At 43.5% G+C, this 26,262-nt stretch overlaps 1 protein-coding gene across 2 annotated transcripts in view; it reads right to left on the bottom strand.

Moving 5' to 3' along the window:
• The window catches only part of ATP9B (ATPase phospholipid transporting 9B (putative)), a 441,649-nt gene that overhangs the window by 229,732 nt on the left and 185,655 nt on the right, over window positions 1-26,262 (bottom strand). For both annotated transcript variants that reach the window (XM_075314650.1, XM_075314649.1), the window contains exon 11: window positions 7,757-7,833. In XM_075314650.1, coding sequence (XP_075170765.1) covers window positions 7,757-7,833 — 77 coding nt within the window. The remainder of the gene's footprint in view (window positions 1-7,756; window positions 7,834-26,262) is intronic.

Below are 26,262 nucleotides of genomic sequence, written 5' to 3'. Positions count from 1 at the left end.
TGCAATCGCATGTTTTAATTGACTGTAGTGGAGCCAGCCGGACGCCGGCAACTGAAACTCACTCTGTAACTGTGTGAACGATTTTAAAATTCCTCCATCCAATATCTGATATATGTATATTACACCCTTGCATCTCCATTCCTCAATATTCCCCATTTTATGAATCTCCGGGAGATTACTGTTATCCCAGATAGGTGTAACCTTAGTTAACCGGGTCACCCCTCTCACCCTTTTCAGCTTCTCCCAGGTCTTATTTATAAGTGCCATTGTAGGAGACGTTCCACTCAGGAGCCCCACCGCACCATCCTCTAGTCCCATTACCAATGGACTTCTACCCACTATGTATTCCAGCACTTCTTTAATGGCCCCATCTTTCTCCCGATCAGACCAGCCCCTGAGGTGTTGACATTGCGCCGCCATATAATACAATTCCGAATTTGGGATTGCTAGACCCCCCTCATCTTTCGGCCTTTGTAAAGTCTCTAATCGCACCCTAGACTGCTTTTTACCCCACACCAGGTCTCTAAACAGCGAGTTTATCCCTTTAAATCTTTTCTTTGAAATACAAACAGGGGCATTGTGCAGTATGTATAGGAGTTTAGGCATTAATACCATCTTTAGTAAATTAACCCTTCCAACAACTGACAAATGTAGCTTGTTCCAGGCATCCACTTTGGCTCTCAATTTTTTAAGAAGCGGCCATAAGTTCAGCTGTATGTATTTTTCTACTGGCAGAGATATCTGGATACCTAGATATTTAAATTCGTCCACACTCTTCAATTTGTTAGCCCCAGTATCATCATTTGTCCAGGTTACTTCCCCATCCACTTTAAAGAGGCTCGATTTAGACCAATTAATGGTCAGTCCCGAAACTTCTCCAAATGTATCTATTATCTGCATGGCATGATCCAATGAGGCTGACGGATCCCCCAAGAAAAGTAATAAGTCGTCAGCATAAAGAGCTATTTTCTCCTCTAAACGCCCATACCTAAATCCATGGATCTCCTTCGATTTCCTAATGGCCGCCACCAGAGGCTCTATTGCAATAGCAAATAGGAGCGGCGATAGTGGGCAGCCCTGTCTCGTTCCCCGGTGCAACTCAAACGCCGAGGAGGTCATACCGTTAACTCTAACTTTAGCAGTAGGCCTATTATACAACAGCTGCACCCACTTTACAAACCGTGGGCCAAAACCCATATGTTGCAACACTTTCCACAGATACCCCCACTCAACACTATCGAATGCTTTCTGGGCATCTAGCGAAGTGATCACCCTCCAGCCAGGGTTGTCAGGCAGCAACTGTAGATTAAGATATAATCTCCTGATATTAGCAGCTGACGACTTATTGGCCATGAACCCTGATTGGTCCATATGTATTAGGTTACATATAACTCCAGTCAGCCGGTTTGACAACACCTTAGCCAGAAGCTTCCTGTCCGCTGTTAATAATGAGATTGGTCTATATGGTCTGGAAGCCTCGGATTTTTATCCTCCTTAGGAATTACTACTATTATTGCTTCTCTCATAGATTCAGGCAATACACCTTCCCCCTCCGCCACCTCAAAGACTTTCAATAGTTTGGGTAATAGGATTTCTTCTGTTTATAAATTTCAACTGGTAGCCCGTCTACGCCCGGTGCCTTGTCATTGCTCATGCCATGCAGAGCACCCTCCAGTTCATCAATAGTAATAGGTGACTCCAGTTTATCTCTATCTGCCACAGACAACATTGGAAGCTCACCTTGCTCAAGAAATGAGTCCACTTCTTCCACCCTCATCTCTCCGCTAGAAGTATATAGCGTGTGATAGAAATCTTTAAAGACCCCAAGGATCTCCTCAACCTCAGTGACCTGTGTCCCCTCCACCGTGTCCATACCATGCACAAATGAACTACTCCTTTGAGCTGCAGCTATGACCGATAATAGATGACCAACCTTTTCTCCCTCCTCATAAAAATGCAATTTTTGGAATGCCTGCTTCTTTACCGCCTTCTCCAAAAGCATCTTATTAACCTGTTCATGCGCCTGCCTAAGATTTTGCTTCGCGTCCGTAGTATTACTCCGAATTGCTTCCAGCTCTGCCTTATCTAAGACCTCCAGGCTATCTTTCTCATCCTGCCTCGTCTGTGTTTTACGTTTACAGATATCCCTGAACAGGAGCCCCCTGAGGTATGCCTTCATCGCATTCCATACCACCAGGGGACCAGTGCTACCCTCGTTGTGGATAAAGAATTCCCCAAGATCCGTTCTATATTCCCCATATTAACATGACGGATCCATGCTGGATGAAGCTTTCACTCTCCCCTCCTTCCCCCTGTCAGGGTCCCCGTCGTATGGACACTAGAATCGGGCTATGATCTGAAATCACTCGTCAGATATTGCACTTCGCCTATCATTGCATCCATCAGATCACTAGCTAGAGCCATGTCAATGCGGGACAAAGTGTTATGTGAAGCCGAATAACAAGAGAAGCAGGATACCCTCCCATTCCTCACTCGCCAGGCATCCACCATTCAAAGTTCCCCAATAAGAGTGCCAAACGAAGTCATACAACTATCCTGGATACCTGGAGGTCTACTATTCCTATCCCAGTACAGATCTATCACATTAATGAAGTCCCCCACCAGTAAAAAAGGGATTACTCCCCCCTTCTCAGAGAACTCCCTTATCTCCCTTAGTTTGGTGCACATATATGGAGGTGGTATATATATTGCAGCTATACACATGAGTCTGCCAAATATTTTACACTTGACGGCCACACACTGTCCCTCTTTATCCACATACACTTCTATCTATTCATATTGCACAGAGTTATGGATCAGCAGTGATACACCCCTTGCATAGTTGGAAAAGGTGGAATGATAGGCCTTCTGCACCCATCTCCTATTTAAAACATGTGTTGTCTCCTTTGTTCGATGCGTTTCTAGTAGACATATTACTGACGGGTTCTGGTGTTGAACAGATTTAATTATTGCCGCTCTCCTAGACCTATCTGATAACCCTCTAATATTCCAACTCAACACCTTAATTCTATCCCCCATTATCCCACCCAGTAAAACCATCAAACCTTGTAGTATCTCCCCATGCTGCCTCTACCCTACCCCTTTCCCCCCTCCCCCCTGCTCCCCTCCCCTCCTGCTCCCCACCACCTAGTGTTTTTGAGTACTCCCGTGAAGCATCGGGTTTTCCAAACCTGGTCCATAATCCCTACTAAATCCCCCCCCACCTCCCTCGCCTTCCCCTCTTAGACACATTTTGAAACTCGTCCCTTTCCCAACAATTCTCCACTCCCACCCTTTCTATGTATAATCCTATTCCACTCAACCAATATAACAGTAAAATGGCAAACAGTAATTAAACTGGAATCTCAAATTGTAAACACCACCACCGCGCCTAATAAGGCAGTCCCCATGTCCTGCGAAGCTCACTTCAAACCCTTCGCATTCCCCCTGCATACCTCAATCCCAAAGGGAAGGAGGAAAAAAAAAAGGGGGGGGGGAGAAAAGAAAGAAAAACAAGAAGGGTCCCCTGTAAGCTCCTAAGGATGTCGTAGAGCCTCAGCCGGCCTTCTCCAACACACTGCAGATTCAGACAGTCAGCTCATTCCTTCAAACGGATCCGCTTTTCGTTTGCGTCCAACCACTGCATGGCTTCCTCCGGAGTTGTAAAAAAGTGCACCCGCTCCAACGCCGTCACTCTTAGCTTTGCCTGGAAGATCATTGAGTATTGCACCCCAATCTCTCGCAGGCGCCTCTTTACTCCAGTAAAAGTCATACGTAGCTTTTGGACAGAAATGGAGTAACCCGGGTATATGGAAATTCTCTGTCCGTCAATCATAAGATCCTCCATGTCTCTTGCCTTTCGCAGTATAGTGTCCCTGTAGTTGAGGAGCTTGGCTAGCATAGTGCGAGGGCCCCCCTGCCTGCTGGTTGTGGCTGCATCGGGACTCTGTGTGCACGTTCCACAGCATAGAGCTTGGATAAGACATTAGCACCAATTTTTTCCCTAAGCCAGTCTTCTACATATTCACTGGGGTTTCTTCCTTCCGCTTTCTCAGGGATACCGACAATCCTGATGTTATTCCTTCTAGAGCGATTCTCTAAATCATCATTTTTTGCCATGATTTCAGCTATCTGCTGGGCAAATGTTTTTTCAGACTTTTGTAGTTTTGTAATATGATCCTCTGTTATCCCCACTCTTTCCTCCACAGCTCCTGTTCTCAGGTCTGCTTTTTTGAGGTCTTTCTTAATGCCAGCCACCTCTGCCTGTAATCCCTTAACTTGCTTTGTCAGGGTAGTCAGAGCCTCTTTACAAAAAGACACCACTACAAAAACGTCCTTTAAAGTGGGGTTTTCTGTAGCCTCCTCTGCACTATGTGCTTTCTCCACCTCTCCTATATTATCTTGCTGCTCTTCATCATCCCCCATCTCATCAGAGCTGGCAATGTCTTCCCCCTCCTCTCCTTTCTCACCTCTGTTATCTATATGCTGAAGTGATTTCTCTGGAGTCCAGGCAAACTTTTCCAGCCTTGCAGCGATCTGCATCCTCTGCTGACAGGCTGCATTAACTTTCTCAGCTTCCTGCCTTATCATGGCACCATCTTGAGAGCTGGAGACTTTCCCGCCTCCACTATCTTTTTGCCTGCGACAGACCATGGCACTGCTCTGCATCCACCAGACTCACCCCAGACAAGTCCTCACCACCTTATCTTCCAGACAGCCGGCTGAGGCAGTGATAACAGCGGTGTTCAGGTATTTATCATGGGTGTTTGCAGGAGAGCTCCACAGACACGTCTCCTCACATTGCCGTCCAGGCCACACCCCCTTACATTTGATTTCTAATGCCAATGGCTAGATGTGGCACCAGGCTGTAAAATCCCAAGGTCTGCTATATAATATTAAACTGCAGAGAAATGTGACTTATGAGACATATAAAAGAAGCAGACAATGTCCTATCGCTTGCATTATTAGTAATCATCATTGACCGCTCAGTCCCACAGACCTACAGTTGTAGTTCCCCTTGATATACAGTCAGGGCCAGAAATATTTGGACAGTGACACAAGTTTTGTTATTTTAGCTGTTTACAAAAACATGTTCAGAAATACAATTATATATATAATATGGGCTGAAAGTGCACACTCCCAGCTGCAATATGAGAGTTTTCACATCCAAATCGGAGAAAGGGTTTACGAATCATAGCTCTGTAATGCATAGCCTCCTCTTTTTCAAGGGACCAAAAGTAATTGGACAAGGGACTCTAAGGGCTGCAATTAACTCTGAAGGCGTCTCCCTCATTAACCTGTAATCAATGAAGTAGTTAAAAGGTCTGGGGTTGATTACAGGTGTGTGGTTTTGCATTTGGAAGCTGTTGCTGTGACCAGACAACATGTGGTCTAAGGAACTCTCAATTGAGGTGAAGCAGAACATCCTGAGGCTGAAAAAAAAGAAAAAATCCATCAGAGAGATAGCAGACATGCTTGGAGTAGCAAAATCAACAGTCGGGTACATTCTGAGAAAAAAGGAATTGACTGGTGAGCTTGGGAACTCAAAAAGGCCTGGGCGTCCACGGATGACAACAGTGGTGGATGATCGCCGCATACTTTCTTTGGTGAAGAAGAACCCGTTCACAACATCAACTGAAGTCCAGAACACTCTCAGTGAAGTAGGTGTATCTGTCTCTAAGTCAACAGTAAAGAGAAGACTCCATGAAAGTAAATACAAAGGGTTCACATCTAGATGCAAACCATTCATCAATTCCAAAAATAGACAGTCCAGAGTTAAATTTGCTGAAAAACACCTCATGAAGCCAGCTCAGTTCTGGAAAAGTATTCTATGGACAGATGAGACAAAGATCAACCTGTACCAGAATGATGGGAAGAAAAAAGTTTGGAGAAGAAAGGGAACGGCACATGACCCAAGGCACACCACATCCTCTGTAAAACATGGTGGAGGCAACGTGATGGCATGGGCATGCATGGCTTTCAATGGCACTGGGTCACTTGTGTTTATTGATGACATAACAGCAGACAAGAGTAGCCGGATGAATTCTGAAGTGTACCGGGATATACTTTCAGCCCAGATTCAGCCAAATGCCGCAAAGTTGATCGGACGGCGCTTCATAGTACAGATGGACAATGACCCCAAGCATACAGCCAAAGCTACCCAGGAGTTCATGAGTGCAAAAAAGTGGAACATTCTGCAATGGCCAAGTCAATCACCAGATCTTAACCCAATTGAGCATGCATTTCACTTGCTCAAATCCAGACTTAAGACGGAAAGACCCACAAACAAGCAAGACCTGAAGGCTGCGGCTGTAAAGGCCTGGCAAAGCATTAAGAAGGAGGAAACCCAGCGTTTGGTGATGTCCATGGGTTCCAAACTTAAGGCAGTGATTGCCTCCAAAGGATTCGCAACAAAATATTGAAAATAAAAATATTTTGTTTGGGTTTGGTTTATTTGTCCAATTACTTTTGACCTCCTAAAATGTGGAGTGTTTGTAAAGAAATGTGTACAATTCCTACAATTTCTATCAGATATTTTTGTTCAAACCTTCAAATTAAACGTTACAATGTGCACTTGAATTCTGTTGTAGAGGTTTCATTTCAAATCCAATGTGGTGGCATGCAGAGCCCAACTCGCGAAAATTGTGTCACTGTCCAAATATTTCTGGACCTAACTGTAGCTATTAATTGCTCAGATGCCACTCTTTCTTGTATGAGCCAATATGTAAGTAATCAATAAAGGCATTTGAATTGGATGGCTAGCAAGTTTTGCTCACGTCCCAAATGTACAAGCTTTAACTTCCAAGAAACTGAACTAATTGTTTGATTGGAATTCTCATCAGAGCCTGGACAGTTAATGTGGCCCTCCTCTAACCCGCAGGGAATCTAGTCTTCATGAGAAATAGACAATAGTGATGGACAGTTTATGCTGGCAGAGACCATCAACACATTAAACAAAACAGCCGTCAACGTTCACCACTAGCTGCCCGTTTCAGACATATATTGACAGTTTTGCTTTCCTGAGGCAAATTACTAAACCATCCTGTTCTTCATTTCTGGGGAACCTTCAATAGATGATTCATTATCTAAACGACAAAATGTCACATTAACTCCTCCTTCCATGCTGAATATGCCAAAAATACTTATGCAAGGGTATGTTCAGGCTTCTTGTAAAACGTTCAACGTCTAAGCAATGACATCTGCTTTCTGATGCTGCAAGCAGCAGTATCCTATAAGCTTCCTAACGGTCTCATAACTGACAAATAATATTAACATTGGATTTCCTGCAGAATGCTATGACGCTATTGATATATATGACTTGTGATCCCTCATCATACGAATGTCATTCATATGTCCTCCTGGCATAAACTCTGCTATCATGGGTGTGCACTCATCAGTCAACTTACATAATCCAGTAAAAAAATGGATAGATTAATACTACATTCACCCGGGGATCGGTCGACTATTCGAGCTTTATCACCTTAAAATTCTTCTGTCTACTTGTCAGACATTTTGGATGACTTGGCAGTCACGTCAGCTAATAACAGTCATTCGGTTTACTACTGAGAATATGGAAATGTGCGGCATAACATCTATGTATTGTGTATCTGACATCATGGAAATCATTACTGACTATTATAAAAATTCAAACATCAGTTTTAAGTTTAACAATTATTTGTCAAAAATAATTTACACAATGTCCCTCTTTTTTTTTTCCTTAGGTTTAATGAATATTTTTGATCTTTTACTTCATTACCTTGTTTTTTGGATTTGATGTATTCATTACACTTCTTGTCTCCTTTCCAGTATAAATGACGACTCCTATGACGGTGCCTAGAATAAATAATAGTGAATAATTTAAATATTTAAGAAGATGAAAACTTTAGTGTATTTTTCTTAAATAAAAATAAATATTAATTATTTGCTGATTCCTTTAGTTTGGCAAAATAGCGTCCTAACCCTCCCAGTTGTCTTTCCAGACTCCGGATTAGTAAGGCTGCCAATTCTGAACTGTTACTCCACATCCAACTTCACAATTTCAGCTGACTAATCAAAAAGCTGCAAGACTATAGCTTGTAACGATAGTGGTGGCCACATTGGTAATCTAGCATACCCAGAAGTAGATATGCCAAAGAAATGTCATAGCTGCATGACATTATTGATATATGTTTATCTCTGAAACTAGAAGGTGGCCCTATTCGGGTAGTCTAGAATGTGTATGTAGGTTAGCAGATTGAATAATAAGGTAATGAATGGACTGGATGGGTTAGGTTTAATTTAGTATTCTTATAATTGTTTATTCGTTTTAAAATGACAAATAACAGAAGGAACAGTTTTAGTAGATGAGTCTAATGGTTAATGATGTTCATGGCTTGTAATGAAAGAAGGCCATGACCAGTGTAAAGTTAAGTAAAAATATGCTGATGCTGTGATGTGGCCCAATGCTGGTATGTGCCCCATCGTGGTGCAGCCACCATCTTGACATGTGCCCCATCCTGCGGGGTAAGGGCGCTTTCACAATTGCGTTCAGCGCAATCCGCCACTATGGAGAATAGCGCAGTCCGTTAACGCACTGCGCTATTCTCCATAGACTTGTATTGACGACGTACTGTAACGCAAGTGTCTGCGTTGCATCCGCTGGACGACGCTGAGTCGTTATTTTGACGCACCGTCGGACGGAGGGAACACTGCATGTAGCGTTTTTTGGGTCGTTCAAATAACGCACATTGACAGATTCCATTGGAATCCGCCAAGGTGTCTAATGATTGTCTATGGTGGCGGATTCCGCCACTATGCGGTAAGCGGCGGAATCCGCTGCCAAATTTCATCACGTTCTACTGAGCATGCTCAGCATGTCAAGCAGAACGATCGAAATCATTAAAAATCACTCCTGGTCTCTCTCCCCCCTCTCCCCCCTCTCTCATACTCACCGATCACGGGTGCGGCGCTGCACGGCTGTCACAAAGCTCCAGCAGCTTTTCCTCTTTTGAAAATGCCGGCCGTTCATTATTCAATCTCATATTCCCTGCTTCCCCCGCCCACCGGCGCCTATGATTGGTTGCAGTGAGACCCGCCCCCACGCTGAGTGACAGCTGTCTCATTGCAACCAATCACAGCCGCCGGTGGGCGGGTCTATGTCGTGCAGTAAAATAAATAAATAAATAATTTTAAAAAACGACGTGCCCCACCAATTTTGATACCAGCCAAGATAAAGCCACACGGCTGAAGGCTGGTATTCTCAGGAAGGGGAGCCCCATGTTATGGGGAGCCCCCCAGCCTAACAATATCAGCCAGCAGCCGCCCAGAATTGCCGCATCTATTAGATGCGACAGTCCTGAGACTCTACCCGGCTCATCCTGAATTGCCCTGGTGCAGTGGCAATCGAGGTAATAAAGAGTTAATGGCAGCAGCCCATAGCTGCCACTAAGTCCTAGGTTAATCATGGCAGGCGTCTCCCCGAGATACCTTCCATGATTAACCTGTAAGTCAAAGAAAATAAACACATACACCCGAAAAAATCCTTCATTTGGAATAAAAGACAAAAAAAACCCCTCTTTCACCACTTTGTTAAACCCACAAATACCCCTCCAGGTCCGCTTTCAGCTCTGCTTAATGAAGCTGACAGGAGCGGCAGAAGAACACGACCGCTCTCTATCAGCTCCATGCAGCAACTGAAGTGAACCACGCGATCAGCTGTGCCCTCATTCAGGTGACCCGCGGACACAGCTCTCGGGTGAAGGACTGCAGCTGTGGCCGTGGGTCACCTGAGTGACGGCACAGCTGATCGCGTGGCTCACTGCAGTCACTCAGGGGATTTGCGGTCACCTCTCTCCCTCTCTCCTCCCGACCGCAAATCTCCTTTTACCGGCAAAACATAAAAAAAAAAAAAAAAAAAAAAAAACGCAAACCTTTTTTTACATGAATACGTTACTTTATTAGCACACTATTTGCAACGCATCCGTCACATGCGTCACACAACGCACTGTGACGGATGCCTCACATCGCAACTGTGAAAGCAGAGTAATGTGTGAGGGGGGCGGAGTGCGTGGAGCCGAGTGGTTGAGGACGTCAGTGCCGGGGACTGCATAGCTGGGGACAGGTGACTATCCAGGTGTGTGTGTGCGTGCGTGTGTGCTCAGTGTATACATGCGCAGTGCGGGGGGAGGGGGCAAGTGTCGGGCGTTGTCCTGTCGTTCGGGCTGTTCAGTTAGGCTCCCTGCACACGTAGCCAGGGTAAATATCGGGAAACTAAGCAAAGCGCTTTGCTTGGTTACCTGATATTTACCTTGGTTACCAGCATACACCGCTTAGCGCTGGCTCCTTGCACACGTAGCCAGGGTAAATATCGGGAAACTAAGCAAAGCACTTTGCTTAGTAACCTGATGTGTAATCTGGTTACGTGTGCAGGGAGCCTTAGCTAAGTCGTTGGTCGCGGGCTCTTTAGCGCACGCGCTGTGGTGACAGTTGTCACTGTAATGACGTCATTTTGGAGTAAGACAGACAGACAGAATAAGGCAATTATATATATAGATGTTGAGGCATTTCAGAGAAATCCGGCACTCAAAGGTGAGTATGGTTGAAACAGATAACTTTAATCCTAGCAACGTAGGTCATGATTCACACAGTGCCCCCTCCATTCAATATGCCATCCCCGTGGCCCTATGTGTTTGTTTGATAAAGGTCTGGTTGACTGAAATGCCACAAGTTCATATACACTGTTTATTGGACCAAATTATTAAAGTCTTCTTTTTCAACCATACTCACCTTTGAGTGTTAGATTTTTTTTCTATTTAATATTGAAGGATTGGGATCGTATCCAGGCACTTACATTTTTCAAGGAGTGCTGTATATGTCCAATTTATAGTTGCATCCCAGACAAAAACCATAGTTTACTGGGCTGCCAGGAACTAAGCAGCACAAGAAACTAGTCAGACAGAGGGTTCTTTGGCAGCTTCTTCCCGCCCGATGCCCTGGCGAGACAAGTTTCTCAATGCGTGCTTTTTTATGGAGACTTTCAAGGAGATTTCTCCTTTCTGGAGACTGAGAAACCAGTCTGGCTGCCAGTGAGGAGTCTTATAGCTGCAATGCTCCTCTGGGAAATATTCAAATTGTCTCTTCAGGGAGGAAGGAGATGAACTTTAGTACAACCTATTGGATGTAGCAATCCTTAAAGTCAAAATTGACCCTTTAACGAGCCTTTTCATATGACTAAGGATTTATGCCAGATCACAACCTTAATTTGCAGACACAGTGTTTCGGGGTGATTGCCCCTTGTCAGTGCAAAGTATAAGATCTAATCTGGCTGTATGAGAAGCTATAGTGTCTGCAAATTGAGGTTCTGATCTGGCATAAATCCTAAGTCATATGAAAAGGCTTGTTAAAGGGCCACTTTTGACTGTTAGGATTGCTACTTCCAATAGGTGGCACAATAATTTGTCTCCTTCCTCCATGAAGAGACAATTTGTATTTGCAGAGAAATATCACTTAAATGAGTAGGCGTCAGAGACCCACCTGTCCAACTAATCAGTGCTAATCAGTCACTGACAACTTTTAAACTGCAGTGTTTCAGAGGTAAACATGCATGGCTGAAATCATGTAGCCCATCAAATGGGTAGCATGTATCAGCTCTGAGGTTCCCTTTAAGCATCTTAACACAAGAGGAAAACCCAAGTAACTTATAGTATAACTTCACTTGAAGAAAAAAACAAAAACTTCTGACATTTGAAACAGGGTTACTAAAGTAAGGACCATCATAATTGGGTACACCTTCATGGTGGAATGGCTTTTTAGATAAAAAAAAACATTAACTAAAGTACCCTATGTGTTATATATGTGTTACCATTATAAACGTATAGCAGTAAGCCTATGCATGATGCTATCACTCTATGCATACAGCGTATAAGTACAACCTCATATTACACTTTGAAAGAGGGCAGAGGAGCAACTCCTGGATAGAGTATATGTGTCACCGAGGTGCATAGCCTCAGTAATGAGAAACCCAGAAAATGCTCCAGCAGGAATAGTGCTGAGAGGTTTCATTAATGAACCTGGATTTTGGGTCCATGTTTTAGGAACAACTGGAAGAGCAGGGTAGGACTGGTCCTTTCCCTAAGTTCAATCAAGCCTTTTCAGCTTATTTCAAAAGCAGCTGAGCTGCCGCAGAAGCTATATGGGACTTCAGGTGAAAACACCTCTGGTAATTGTGTCTATGTGTGGGAGGTGGAAAAGCCTCCAGTGAGCTAGTCTCTACTAAAAGCTGGATTCACACGATTATATGCCATCTGATGCAATATGCTAATCACCTTCAGCTCCCTCTCTGCTGCAAGCGTGAGCCAAGTGTCATGCAACTTTGATTTGATCCTGCAATCGGATCACAGCTGCTGCGGAGAAGGAAGGATTAATATACTCCATTGTCATCCGAGACCCCCATAGAGCACCCAAAGACTTGTAAGAGTATGAGTGACACGGCTTTCGCTGACAATCGCAGCATGCTGCGACTTTTCACTCATCCAGAATCTGGATGAGAGAAAAGCAGACCATCTGGTCTCCCTCACTGAATAACATTGGTACGAGTGCAATGAGAGATTTTCACGCATTGCACTCGTCCGGGTTATACGCTCATGTGAGCGAACCCAAAGACTGAATCTTGGACTAAAATCCGAGGTACGCACTGATTATCTTCTGTTTATTTTTGTTTTATACTTTTTGTGCAGAAGAAAAGCTGTTTATGTTTTGGTGAGCTGCAACAGTTTATGGACTTTTAATAAACCACTCACTATTTTGAACACTTGTCGACTGGCTTCTACTAGAGAGCAATGCCCCTATAACATGTCCTAACAGTGTGCTTGCCCTTATTTTTGGTTATTGTTTTAAAAACATGCCAGTTGTTTGGCATAACTGGGGTATGAGTGACAAGTCCTACCGACTATTTTAGGAAATACTTTGAAAATGGGGTCTGATTAGCCTTGCATGTCAGCACACAATCAAGCACACCCGGGGATGGGACGACTTGCCCTCTGTGACTAGTCCTCTTAGTCACCTCATTTCATCTTCTTATCCAAAGCATGTTTTCTCTGAAGAGTTTCAGTGTGACACAATGATTTTCGTAATGATGGAATCTGTCTCCTATTCATGCTGCTCTTGCTTCTGGCAGCATGACAGGTTCCATTCATTAAAAACTGTACATCTAAAATTGCAGCAGACAAACAATTAAATATGTACCAAAAAGGTATACAGACATTACAGCACGAGATCGCAAATAATTCTTTGAGGTAAAACATTACTTTATTTTTTTATTAAACAGGCAGGGAAATGTTTAACCTCACAAAAAGAATCATCTGTGATCCCATGCTGTGCTATAATGTCTGTACACTCGTTTCGACCTTCCCTGCCCAGGAGATGTGTTATGATCGGACCATGTCCCTGTACGGTCAGACACGGCCATTACACAGTACATAGGAGATACACATATATAAGATTATCGCAGCACAGGAACATTTTTTTAAAACACATCCAACTGTAGAAATTATTATTATTCCAAGTTGTTTTCATTAAAATTAACGTTAAAATGAACAATGTTCATGGGAAAACCCTTACAGTATATTGTAAAAGAATGCTCCAGAGGGGGAGTTGCTCTTGGCAGGGCCTCATGGCTTTTCTCACTTTAGTAGAATTTTCTTCAACAGTTTTATTGATTATATGTCTGCTCAGTGCAACATTGATCACTGGAAAGCCTTTGTCATCATCCTAATAATGGACGGTCACAGCATGTAAGATGACTGTATTTTACATGTTACCATTTCCACTAACAGCCCAACCAGAGCCAACTTCTGCTGATATGATGACTCTTCATGGTAGCGGTTACTATAAAGAGGCCAAATTTACATTTTGGTTTGTCTATTCAGTTATAGGATACTAAAATATATAAATGTTCTTTATAAAGCTAAATACGCTGCAAACTTGTTTCCATTTTTCGTACTGGCAAGAGTCTGTGTACGGAGGATTAAGATAACAGAAAGTAGTAGATAGGGATGTTAAACCGCGCCACTGACTCAGCCGATCCAGGAGATTAATGGATAGGTGTTGCTTTAATTCATTACACAGATCAGGTCAACGCGTTTCGGGAGTCGCAGCTCCCTTCATCAGGACAGTCTGGCAAGCAAAACACATCCGTGTTTTGCTTGCCAGACTGTCCTGATGAAGGGAGCTGCGACTCCCGAAACGCGTTGACCTGATCTGTGTAATGAATTAAAGCAACACCTATCCATTAATCTCCTGGATCGGCTGAGTCAGTGGCGCGGTTTAACATCCCTATCTACTACTTTCTGTTATCTGCTACCCTTGGGTCCGCTGCCGTGGCTTGGATACTTTTATATGCTGTTATAGGCGTTGTGACTTTCACAACCCCTATAGGTGAGTAAGACCACCCTCCTTGATTTTCCCCAATTGTCTGGGGTAAGACCCTATTGCGCTTTCTTTCCACAGTGTTTTTCTCCTACGGAGGATTAAGAACATTATACCTGTATTGCCCAGTCAATAAATTGCATTATTTCAGTTAGCTGTCAGCTAAGAAAACACTTGTCACCTTGATATTTACCTGCAGAGAAAGTGCTAATCTGCAGGTAAATTGCATTTAAATCATGCCTAGGTTTATTACAGTAAGCGCGGCTAGAGGGAGAAAATAAGTTATATTTTCCCTGCAGCCAATCACTATACTCCCCTACATATTGGTTGACTGCCTGCTTTGCACTGTGTATACGTACAATGTGTGTGCAGAACAGGCTGCCAATCCATATGACGGGCGTGATCCCATCATGCTCATTGTAAAGTTAGCAGTGATTATAATGGCCCTCTGCACCGCCACAATGATAATGTAGCTGATTAGAGCATAAAGGGTTGTGTTCTCCCTGAAGCTTATGTGCCAGTAAGTCTGACAGATATGATTTAAATGGCATTTACCTAGAAATTACCACTATATCTGCAAGTAAATTGCATTTCTGAAGAAGACCAGTTTCTTTTAACCCCTTATCGAAATCTGCCGTGCATGTACTGTGCAAGTCAGCAGCAGGTGTATGGAGCGGGATCACTGTAGGAGATCGCCCATACACGGTGGGTAATCGCTGTGTGTTACAGTCAGGACCTGCCTGCAACATTCACAGGTGGTGCGCAGTGCCGCCTGCAATTGTTAACCTGCTAAATTTCACTACCAAATTCAGCCAGCAGTTTTAACAGTGCACCAGCATGAGGGTGCATCATTCTTTGAGCCCGTTGGCGCGCCCATGACATGATCGTGGGGCGGTAAAACAGCCTGGGCTCATTACGGAGGTCCATTAAAACACGATCTGTGTCCAGGCTTCAAAGGAGACTGTGTTTTTAACTAAATGCAGGAATACTGTTGTACTTTTGTATAAAGCACAAGCGATCTGACAATTACAGGTTCAAGCCCTCTAAACTTCCTATTTAACCCCTTACCGGCATATGATGTACTACTGTAGCACATCATATGCTGGCTCCCTAACTTGAATATGGACTCATAAGCAGAGCCTGCATCTTTGCAGCAGATAATGGCTGTGATAATCAGCCATCATCTACCTCTAAAAGCTGGGGTTGGAATGAAGTAAAAAAAAAAGGTTTTAAGAAATATGAAAAAAACAAAAATATAAAAAAGTTAAAATCATCATTCTTTACCCCAATTAAAAACAAAGATGATAAAAATGTGGTATCACCGTATTAAAAAAGTCTGATCTATCAAAATATAAAAATAATTAACCCAATTTGTAAACAGAATTTTTTTTTTTTAAAAACGCTAAAATTAAGGGTTTGTTGTCTCCTCACCCAGTGTCTTACTCATGTTTTTTTGTAGTCCATTCCAGCCTAGTGCAGGTCTATGATCTTGTCTACTACACGCAGTGAATATACAGTCATGGCCAAAAGTTTTGAGAATGACACCAAAATTATATTTTCACATGATCTGTTGCCCTCTGGTTTTTAATTGTGTTTGTCTGATGTTTACATCACATACAGAAATATAATTGCAATCATATTATGAGTACCAAAAGGTTATATTGACAGTTAGAATGAGTTAATGCAGCAAGTCAATATTTGCAGTGTTGACCCTTCTTCTTCAGGACCTCTGCAAATCTCACTGGCATGCTCTCAATCAACTTCTGGACCAAATCCTGACTGATAGCTGTCCATTCTTGCATAAGCAATGCTTGCATTTTGCCAGAATTTGTTGGTTTTTGTTTGTCCACCTGTCTCTTGATGATTGCCCACAAGTTCTCAATGGGATTAAGATCTGGGGAGTTTCCAGGCTATGGACCCAAAATCTCTATGTTTTGTTCCATGAGCCATTTAGTGATCACCTTTGCTTTATGGAAAGGGGCTCCATCATGCTGGAAAAGGCATTGTTGGGCGCCAAACTGCTCTTGGACAGTTGGGAGAAGTTGCTCTTGGAGGACATTCTGGTACCATTCTTTATTCATGGCTGTGTTTTTAGGCAAGACTGTGAGTGAGCCGATTCCCTTGGCTGAGAAGCAACCCCACACATGAATCGTTTCAGGATGCTTAACAGTTGGCATGAGACAAGACTGGTGGTAGCGCTCACCTCTTCTTCTCCTAATAAGCTGTTTTCCAGATGTCTCAAACAATCGAAAAGGGGATTCATCTGAGAAAATGACTTTACCCCAGTCCTCAGCAGTCCACTCCCTGTACCTTTTGCAGTCGGTCCCTGATGTTTTTTCTGGAGAGAAGTGGCTTCTTTGCTGCCCTCCTTGAAACCAGGCCTTGCTCAAGCAGTCTCCGCCTCACAGTGCGTGCAGAAGCACTCACACCAGCCTGCTGCTATTGCTCAGCTAGCTCGGCACTGCTGGTAGTCCGATCCCGCAGCTGAAACTGTTTTAAGATACGGTCCTGGCGTTTGCTGGTCCTTCTTGGGCGCCCTGGAGCATTTTTGGCAACAATGGAAGCTCTCTCCTTGAAGTTCTTGATGATGCGATAAGATTGTTGACTGAGGTGCAATCTTTGTAGCTGCAATACTCTTCCCTGTTAGGCCATTTTTGAGCAGAGCAATGATGGCTGCATGTGTTTCTTTAGAGATAACCATGGTTAACTGAAGAGAAACAATGATACCAAGCACCAGCCTCCTTTTAAAGTGTCCAGTGGTGTCATTCTTACTTAATCATGACTGATTGATCGCCAACCCTGTCCTCATCAACACCCCCATCTGTGTTAATGGAACAATCACTAAAACAATGTTATCTGCTCCTTTTAAGGCAGGAATGCAATGATGTTGAAATGTGTTTTGGGGGTTGAAGTTCATTTTCTTAGCCAATATTGACTTTGCAAGTAATTGCTGTTAACCTGATCACTCTTTATGACATTCTGGAGTATATGCAAATTGCCATTAGAAAAATTTGAGCAGTAGACTTTGTAAAAATTAATATTTGTACCATTCTCAAAACCTTTGGCCATGACTGTACATTAGTGATACCACTTAAATGCCGAAGTGGTGGTTTAACCCTGTATCAACCCTCCCAAGATGTCTGGTGGGGCTGTAAAAAAATGCTGAAATGGATGTAAAAGGGCAGAAATTGAATGGGAACAGCATGGAGAAGATGCCTGTATACATCTCTGATACACAGGTCGCTTCTGGGAACAATGTTGTTAGAGTATTATGCCACTTTGACTTGCAGTCTCCCGCCTATTTATCTTAGCTTTATCTTGGATGGTCATCAAAAATAGAGGCACCCCAAGCACTTTTTTATTTTTTTTAAATGATTTTAATAAAAGCATTAAAAAAACGACATGGGCTCCTGCACATTTTTGATAACCAGCGCAGATAAAGCAGGCAGCTGGGGACTGATATTCTCAGGCTATGAAGGTCCATGGTTATTCGGCCCTCCCCAGCCTAAATATACCAGCTAGTATATCCCCTGACAAAGGCCACATGCCGAAATGTGCGTCGGGACCTGGAGCCAGCATCAGCAAAAGGAGATGCCAGGTATTATGTCTATTTACATTATTCCCTAACATTATTTCTTGCATTGTGACCGTATGCAGTAGCTGCACTTTATTTGTATTTGGCACTGTGCCTTATCTTTACGGGTTTTGGTACATATTTATGACTATTTCACACATGTGCCTCTTATTTATTTTACCTCCAGTGGCCCAAGAAATATATTCAATTATATACTTTAAATGCGACAGTTTGTTCCGTTAGCCCATCTCCTCCTGCCACGCTGTGCTGCTCTTTCAAAAATCACTATTTGCACTTTGTGTTTTAAACTACTCTAAATAAAAAATTAGACTTTTTTTACTCTTCGCTATATGTTGTGTTTTCCCTGAAATGTGTTTAAATTATATATATATATATATATATATATATATATATATATATATATATATATATATATATATACATATATATATATATACATACATATATATATACATACATATATATACATACATATATATATATATACATACATACATACATACATACATATATATATATATATGTATGTATGTATATATATGTGTATATATATATATATATATATATATATATATATATATATATATATGTATGTACACATACATATATATACATACATATATATATATATATATATGTATAATAGAAAAAAACAGAATGAAACAGGGGTTCCCTTGCTGGTTTCCCACGCTGGTACTAAGCTGACTTCAAACTGTACTGGCAGCACCTTTACAATGTGAACAGGTGCGTGCGTATCTGGATGGTGTATAAATATGAGAAAAAATTCCAGCCGCACACTGTGAGCGGCTGGAATTTTTTCTCATATATATATATGTATATATATATATATATATATATATATATATATATATATATATATACACATTATATATATATAGCCTGAGGTAAATTGATCCTTGTTCTATAAATACCATGCCTGGTTGTACTAGTATGTTACAATTAATACTGTATATTTTTTCTTTCACCCTATATTTGGCACACTACTGGACTATATGGACGCTAAAATGCAGAAGCATTCCAGCCATCTTAAAGGGAAGCTGTCACTATATTTGTCCCATGTAAACTGCTTCCACCACCAGTAAGCTCTTACATACAGCATTCTAGAATACTCTATATAAGTGCTTAAACTGATCTGTATAGCATAAATAGACCTTTATAATACTCACCTACAGGGTGGTCAGGTCTGATGAGCGTCGCTGATCTTGACCCCGCGTCTCCTCAATCTTGTGATCGCTGTTCTCTCTCCCCGTTTCGTGTGGATGATGTGTCCTATATCATCCACATAGTGTACTCTATTGTGCGCCTGCACATACACACTTCTTTCTGCCCTACCGAGGGCAGAGCATAGTATTGTAATGTGCAGGCACAGGGAAAGGTCAAATACCGCCCGCACGTGCACATTACAATACTGTACCCTGTCCTCAGCAGGGCAGAGAGAAGTGTTCGTGCCCAATAGCACAATGGAGGACACTGTGTGAATGACATAGGATGTTTCACCCACACGAAGCAAGAAGTAGCAGGAAGAGAGGAGGTGCCGGATCAAGACCTGAGATGCCCATTGGACTGGATCGCCCTATCGGTGAGTATAATAAAAGGTCTCTTTCTTGTTATACAGATTGGCCTGGGCTCTTATATACAGGATTCCAGAATGCTGTATATAAGGGCTTACTGGTGGTGGGCGCAGTTTTTAGAGAACAAAACTGGTGACAGGTTCTCTTTAATATATCTTTTAAAGTAATTGCCGCATCTGTTCTTTAGTATTTGGCAATTCCATTTCTTACCAGAATGTAAGGCGTAGTCCTAATTTCAAACCATTAAATAAAATATGCACTACACCTCAATCAGTGCATTCACAATAAAGCTATTGACATACCAGCTATAGATTGCTGACGTTGAAGAATAATATTACATTTTTATTTTTTATTATTTTAAAACATCTATTCATTTTATTTAGCATTTGGTAACTTTTGGCTGTGGCTGACACGTAAATCCTTTGCTATACTAAGCTATTGTTTTATAGCTCTTTTGTCACCAGAAATAATTTTGAGTTGTTGTGGATAAAAATTGATATAATGAAAGATTGTCTGAACACTTTGATAATAGAGCCTCAGCTTCTTGCCATCTCCTATAGATAAGTGTCTTCCCCATCGCTTCTGTACAATGAAGCGACTGATCAATACTTCCATCTTAATTTCCCAATGCATTATGTCTGCCTCTTTCAGGAGATAAATGTGCTATTAATATTAGATGAACATGATCACAAAGCAGGGCCTCCTGACAAACTTACATGTATTCTAAATATTCCAAGCCACCAGGATTAGAGAAATAATTAACAATAATTAATCATTTCTTGCAGAGCTGTCGAAGAGGGAGAGAAATCGCAATCAACAAACAACTTATTATCACTACCAAATTAATGCGTGGAGAGCTCCATAAAATAGACACAGATATGCTAAGTGCAAACATGACAGGCTCTACGACCTTGCATTATAATGTATGCGCTTTAAAGCAAAGGCAAGATTTATAGTTAGCCTGCGCCAATACAATGGATTGCAGAATATGTAATAAATGTTTAAGCTGGTGCAGAAAATGAGAATGGTTTACAACTTAAGTTACAATCACATTGTACAGATTTTCTTTTCCTTCTTTCTGATCTCTATTATCTTTAATTTCTGCTTCAAGCATTGTGAAGAGCTACAATGCTCCACAATCACATTTCTGACAAACGCTTTCTTGTAATGCTCTGAAGAAGGTTACGATATTAGAGAATGACTGTGCAAACCAAGCACAATCACTCGGTGCATCATGGCGGGGCCAAACATTTAGGTCCACCTTCCCACCTGCTTGTTTCTATCTATCTCCGCCCTTCTCTGGCGCTACAAATTTAGAGCTGTCAATCAAAGAAGAGAGGAGGGTGGATATTGAAGGAAAACAAGCAAGTGAGAAGGTGTATTTAAATAATTAACCCTGCCATGATGCACAAGAACCTGTATTTGGTTTCAACAGTCATTGCGTGCTGACAGAGTCCTCTGTGTATCATGGCAGCGCTAATCATGTAAGTGAACCTTCCCTCCTACTTGTTTTCCCTCTATCTCTACCCACCTCTTCTTTGATTGACAGTTCTGGCCTTATAGATTCGGAGAAGGGCAGTGATAGATGAAAACAAGTAAGTACATTTGAATGCTTGGCCACACCATGATGCACCAACCATTTGTCCTTGGTTTGAACAGTCATTCTGTACTAACACACTCCCTTTAGTGAAGACAAGCGAACACAACAATGTGTCACTATATCCTTTAGCCCTAGTCTTGAAGGAATGCTTCTGGAAACATTTATATATTGTGTTAAGTTATGGGGACAGTGCCAGACAGAAAAACTCCCTGTATCACCTAAAGCTGTTCAGTGGGTATAACACAGAATATAGTGATTTTACAGGTTACAATATTTCAAAGATTTTTCTTAGCATTCCTTATATTCCTGTACACTGAACTGAAATTTTGCGTTCACAATGTGGATAGGGATCTCAGGCACTTGGCTATCACACAAAAAACACAAAAACCTGAGCTGAAACAATGTTCAGTAAACATGCAACATTAAGCATGTGAATTGCAGCCTTAAGACTAGAAAAAACCAAGGAGAAAAATTGTATGAAAAATACCCTGAATATAAATAAATAAATTGCAAGTGCTTAATAACAGGGTACATAGTGTATACATTTTTGCAAAAAGGTAAAAAGCTGTCTCACCTCGTCACGGTGTACCCATCTGAGACAGTCCCTAACATACTGAAGTTAAAAACATTATCAATACCTGACTTGTGTCATGTCAAAACTCCAATATGGATGGTGGCAAGTGGTCAGCTGTGTCCCAGATAAAATACACAGCAAAGTGAGACGCAGTCAAAATGTATACACTAAGTACCCTGTTATTAAGCACTTGCAATTTATTTACTTGGCTATCACAGCACAGACTGCGTTGGCACTAAACTGGTCTTCCTGTTGTTTGTCTACTGATGGGAATGGAGTACATTGGAGCTTGGCACAGTATTTCATAAATGCGATTGTAAATTGCATTTTCTACTATTTCCAAACAAATAAGCATCCTTGGATAAAGCATTGGCGAAACGCGTCAGGGTGTCCCATGGTAAGATACAGTATGTGATTACTCTAGATGTTTTTGTACACTTGCATGTGACTATCTATTTTGTGTGTTGCGGCATGTCAGGACTCTTATTTCTTGTTATTATTACTCCATATTCCATTCATTTGGTTATGGCAATACCTATTTATAAATAATTTTGATTCCTGACATTCCCCATTACACTACTAAATGTTCATGCATTTTTACAGTCCGTGCAGTGTCACATCTGTCACTCTTGCTGTCCTGTCCAGATTTCTTCTTGCCATCCATTTGCTGTACAGGGTGTACAGACTTTGGGTTCAGCTTTTAAGACTTTTTCATTGTATTTTTGGCCAAAGTATTCAATTTTATTCAGTCGGATGAATTTTTGAAATAAATTCCTGAAAGTAATTTTCAGAGGGGATTTTGTTTACACTTCATCTGACTAGGAGACATATATTTATTACTAGAAGGTGGCCCGATTCTACGCATCGGGTATTCTAGAATTTACGTATTGTGTAGTTCATGTATGATTTTTGTTATATATATATATATATATAGAGAGATGTTGTTGTCTGTAGTTACCAAGTGTTTGTGTAGGCGCTGTACATGTTCTGGGTGTTGTCTGGGTGTGACGGGGGGTGAGAGCGGTGTTGTATGTGTGTTGCGTGTGTTGCGTTGTTTGTGGAGCGCTGTGTGTCTGTAGCGTTGTGTGTGTGTTGCGCAGTTTGTGTGTGTGTGGTGTGTTTTGGGGGGAGGTATGTTTTGTGCAATGTGTGTGTTGTGCGGTATGTGCGTATATTTGTGTGTGCCGCGGTGTTTGTGTGTTGGGTGTTGTGTGTGTGCAGCGTTGTCTGTGTGTGTGGGTGTCTGTGTAGGGCAGTTGTTTGTGGTTCCCAGTGTGTGTGTGTGGTGTGTTGTGCAGTGCGCGCGCGTGTGTGTGTGTGTGTGTGTGTGTGCATCAGCCTCTCTTCTCTCAGCCTACCTCTCTCAGCCTACCTCTCCCAGCCTCCCTCCTCCCAGCCTCCCTCAGCATCAGCCTCCCTCTCCCAGCCTCCCCAGCATCAGCCTCCGCCAGCATCAGCCTCTCTCCTTCCAGCCTCCTCCAGCATCAGCCTCCCTCTCCCAGCCTTCCCCAGGATCAGCCTCTCTCCTCCCAGCCTCCGTCCTCCCAGCCTTCCCCAGCATCAGCTTTCCCCTCCCAGCCTCCCTCAGCATCAGCCTTCCCCAGCATCAGCCTCTCTCCTCCCAGCCTCAGCCTCTCTCCTTCCAGCCTCCCCCAGCATCAGCCTCTCTCCTTCCAGCTTCCCTCAGCATCAGCCTCCCCTTCCCAGCCTTCCCCAGGATCAGCCTCTCTCCTCCCAGCCTCCTTCCTCCCAGCCTCCCTTCTCCCAGCCTCCATCAGCATCAGCCTTCCGCTCCCAGTCTCCCCCAGCATCAGCCTCCCCAAGCATCAGCCTCCACCAGCATCAGCCTCCACCAGCATCAGCCTCTCTCCTTCCAGCCTCCCCCAGCATCAGCCTCTCTCCTTCCAGCCTCCCCCAGCATCAGCCTCCCGTTCCCAGCCTTCTCCAGGATCAGCCTCTCTCCTCCCAGCCTCCTTCCTCCCAGCCTCCCTCAGCATCAGCCTTCCCCTCCCAGTCTCCCCCAGCATCAGCCTCCCCAAGCATCAGCCTCCACCAGCATTAGCCTCTCTCCTTCCAGCCTCCCCCAGCATCAGCCTCCCCAAGCATCAGCCTCCACCAGCATCAGCCTCCCTCGTCCCAGCCTCCCCCTCCCAGCATCAGCCTCTCTCCTCCCAGCCTTCCCCATGATCAGCCTCTCTGCTCCCAGCCTTCTCCAGCACGCCGTGCTCCTCTGCCGACACTCACACACCCGATCGCATCCACTCACACACACCCGATCGCATCCACTCACACACACCCGATCGCATCCACTCACACACACCCGATCGCATCCACTCACACACACCCGATCGCATCCACTCACACACACCCGATCGCATCCACTCACACACACCCGATCGCATACACTCACACACACAGACACTGACGATATCGCACATACGCGCTTATACTCACAACATCCGGGGATATCACATGCTTCTGGCCATGTGATCCTCCGGCAGGTCCTGGAAGATCACAACAGCACAGTATCGCCGCCGAGAAGCAAGCGATATCCCAGGATGTTGTGAGTATGTGGATGCGATGTGATGTGTGTGTGTGAGTGAGTGTGATCTGATTTGTGTGTGTGCTGTTATGTGTGTGCTGTTGTGTGTGTGCTGTTATGTGTGTGCTGTTGTGTGTGTGCTGTTATGTGTCTGTATTTTCCGCCGCTGCAGGACCTTGATGTGTGGATGCGATGTGATGTATGTGTGAGGTGTGTGTGAGAGTGAGTGTGAGCCGGTGTACACTGGTAACTATGATACACATCGGGTAACTAAGGGACCTTAGTTACCCGATATGTATAATGGTTACCAGCTTTCACGGCCTCCGTGAAGATCCCAGCATCGCAAGGTTATGTGTGGCGCTGCCGGGATCCTGACGGAGCCGGTGTAGAAGCAAGCGATATCCCAGCATGTTGTGATGTGTGAGGTGTGTGTGAGAGTGAGTGTGATGTGATGTGTGTGTGTACTCACCTGGGAATCGGGGCTCCGTGTCAGTTGGGCCAGAGCGAGCGTGCATTGCGTGAGGGGGCGGGGCCTGCAGAGAGCCGGGGCGAGAGGCCAATCCGTGGGGGGGGCGGGGCCATGGCGAGCCCAGCGGCCAATCAGCTTTGTGTCACCGTAAGGACACAATTTCGGAGCATGACAGACAGACAGATAGACAGACAGACAGACAGACAGACAGACAGACAGAATAAGGCAATTATATATATAGATTGCTGGCCACCATGTGATTTCAATCAGAGAAAAAGCTGTCTCCTATCCTCATGTCATTGTATTGCTGTGCATTTTTATCTTGTTTTATATACATATTTTCTTAATAAAGATATTTTCTATGTAAAAGCGTTGTAGTTCTTTGTAGGTTGTATTTCCAAACAAATACTCGGTGGTTGGGTGGAATCCTACAAATCAGGCACAGGCCCCAAATAGATCATTTCTGTTTTCAGAATTTTGCAATTTTTAAAAAGTAGTTTTTAAACTAGAAAAGCAACTCTCCTTCTGACAATCCTATTATGTTCATGCATTACATGCATCACCATTTGAATATTTGAATGGCCGTAACGCTGCCAGCTTAAGAAAGGGAATTTACTTCTCAACAACGCTTCCCGTAGAGATAACCGCTCCACAGTTAGGCCGGCTTTGCACACTACGACATCGCAGGTGCGATGTCGGTGGGGTCAAATCGAAAGTGACGCACATCCGGCGTCACTTGCGATGTCGTAGTGTGTAAAACCTTTTTGATACGATGAACGAGTGCAAAAGAGTCGTTATTGTATCATCGGTATAGTCTCCGACATTTCCATAATGCCGGTGCAGTGACAGGTACGATGTTGTTCCTCGATCCTGCGGCAGCACACATCGCTGTGTGTAAAGCCGCAGGAGCGAGGAACATCTCCTTACCTGCGTCCCGGCTGCTATGAGAAGGAAGGAGGTGGGCGGGATGTTTACATTCTGCTCATCTCCGCCCCTCCGTTGCTATTGGCCGCCTGCCATGTGATGTCGCTGTGACACCGCACGGCCCGCCCCCTTAGGAAGGAGGCGGTTTGCCGGCCAGAGAGACGTCGCAGGACAGGTGAGTGCATGTGAAGCTGCCATAGCGATAATGTTCGCTACGGCAGCTATCACAAGATATCGCACATACGACGGGGTGGGTACTATCGCACTCGACATCGCAGCATCGGCATGCAATGTCGGAATGTGCAAAGCCGGCCTTACAGACGTCTAACAATCCCAGTGTGGTTCTGCAGTTTTACTTTTGCCAAACCATACTGGACAATCTCTACTAAATCCATTTAGTGCCCCATAGAAAACAAAATTTACCTTTACTCCTGCAGCAGTGCCGTTCCAGAGCTGTCATCACTGCTGCTCACACTGGGTGACATGACATAGTTGGGGACATAAGACAGCAGTCACTGATCAGTTGCTGCTCATCAACATTTGCTCTGATAAAATAGTGAGGA

Source organism: Anomaloglossus baeobatrachus, chromosome 6 (genome assembly GCF_048569485.1).
Source record: "Anomaloglossus baeobatrachus isolate aAnoBae1 chromosome 6, aAnoBae1.hap1, whole genome shotgun sequence".
Taxonomy (NCBI): domain Eukaryota; kingdom Metazoa; phylum Chordata; class Amphibia; order Anura; family Aromobatidae; genus Anomaloglossus; species Anomaloglossus baeobatrachus.
This window is presented reverse-complemented; position numbering and strand designations above follow the sequence as displayed.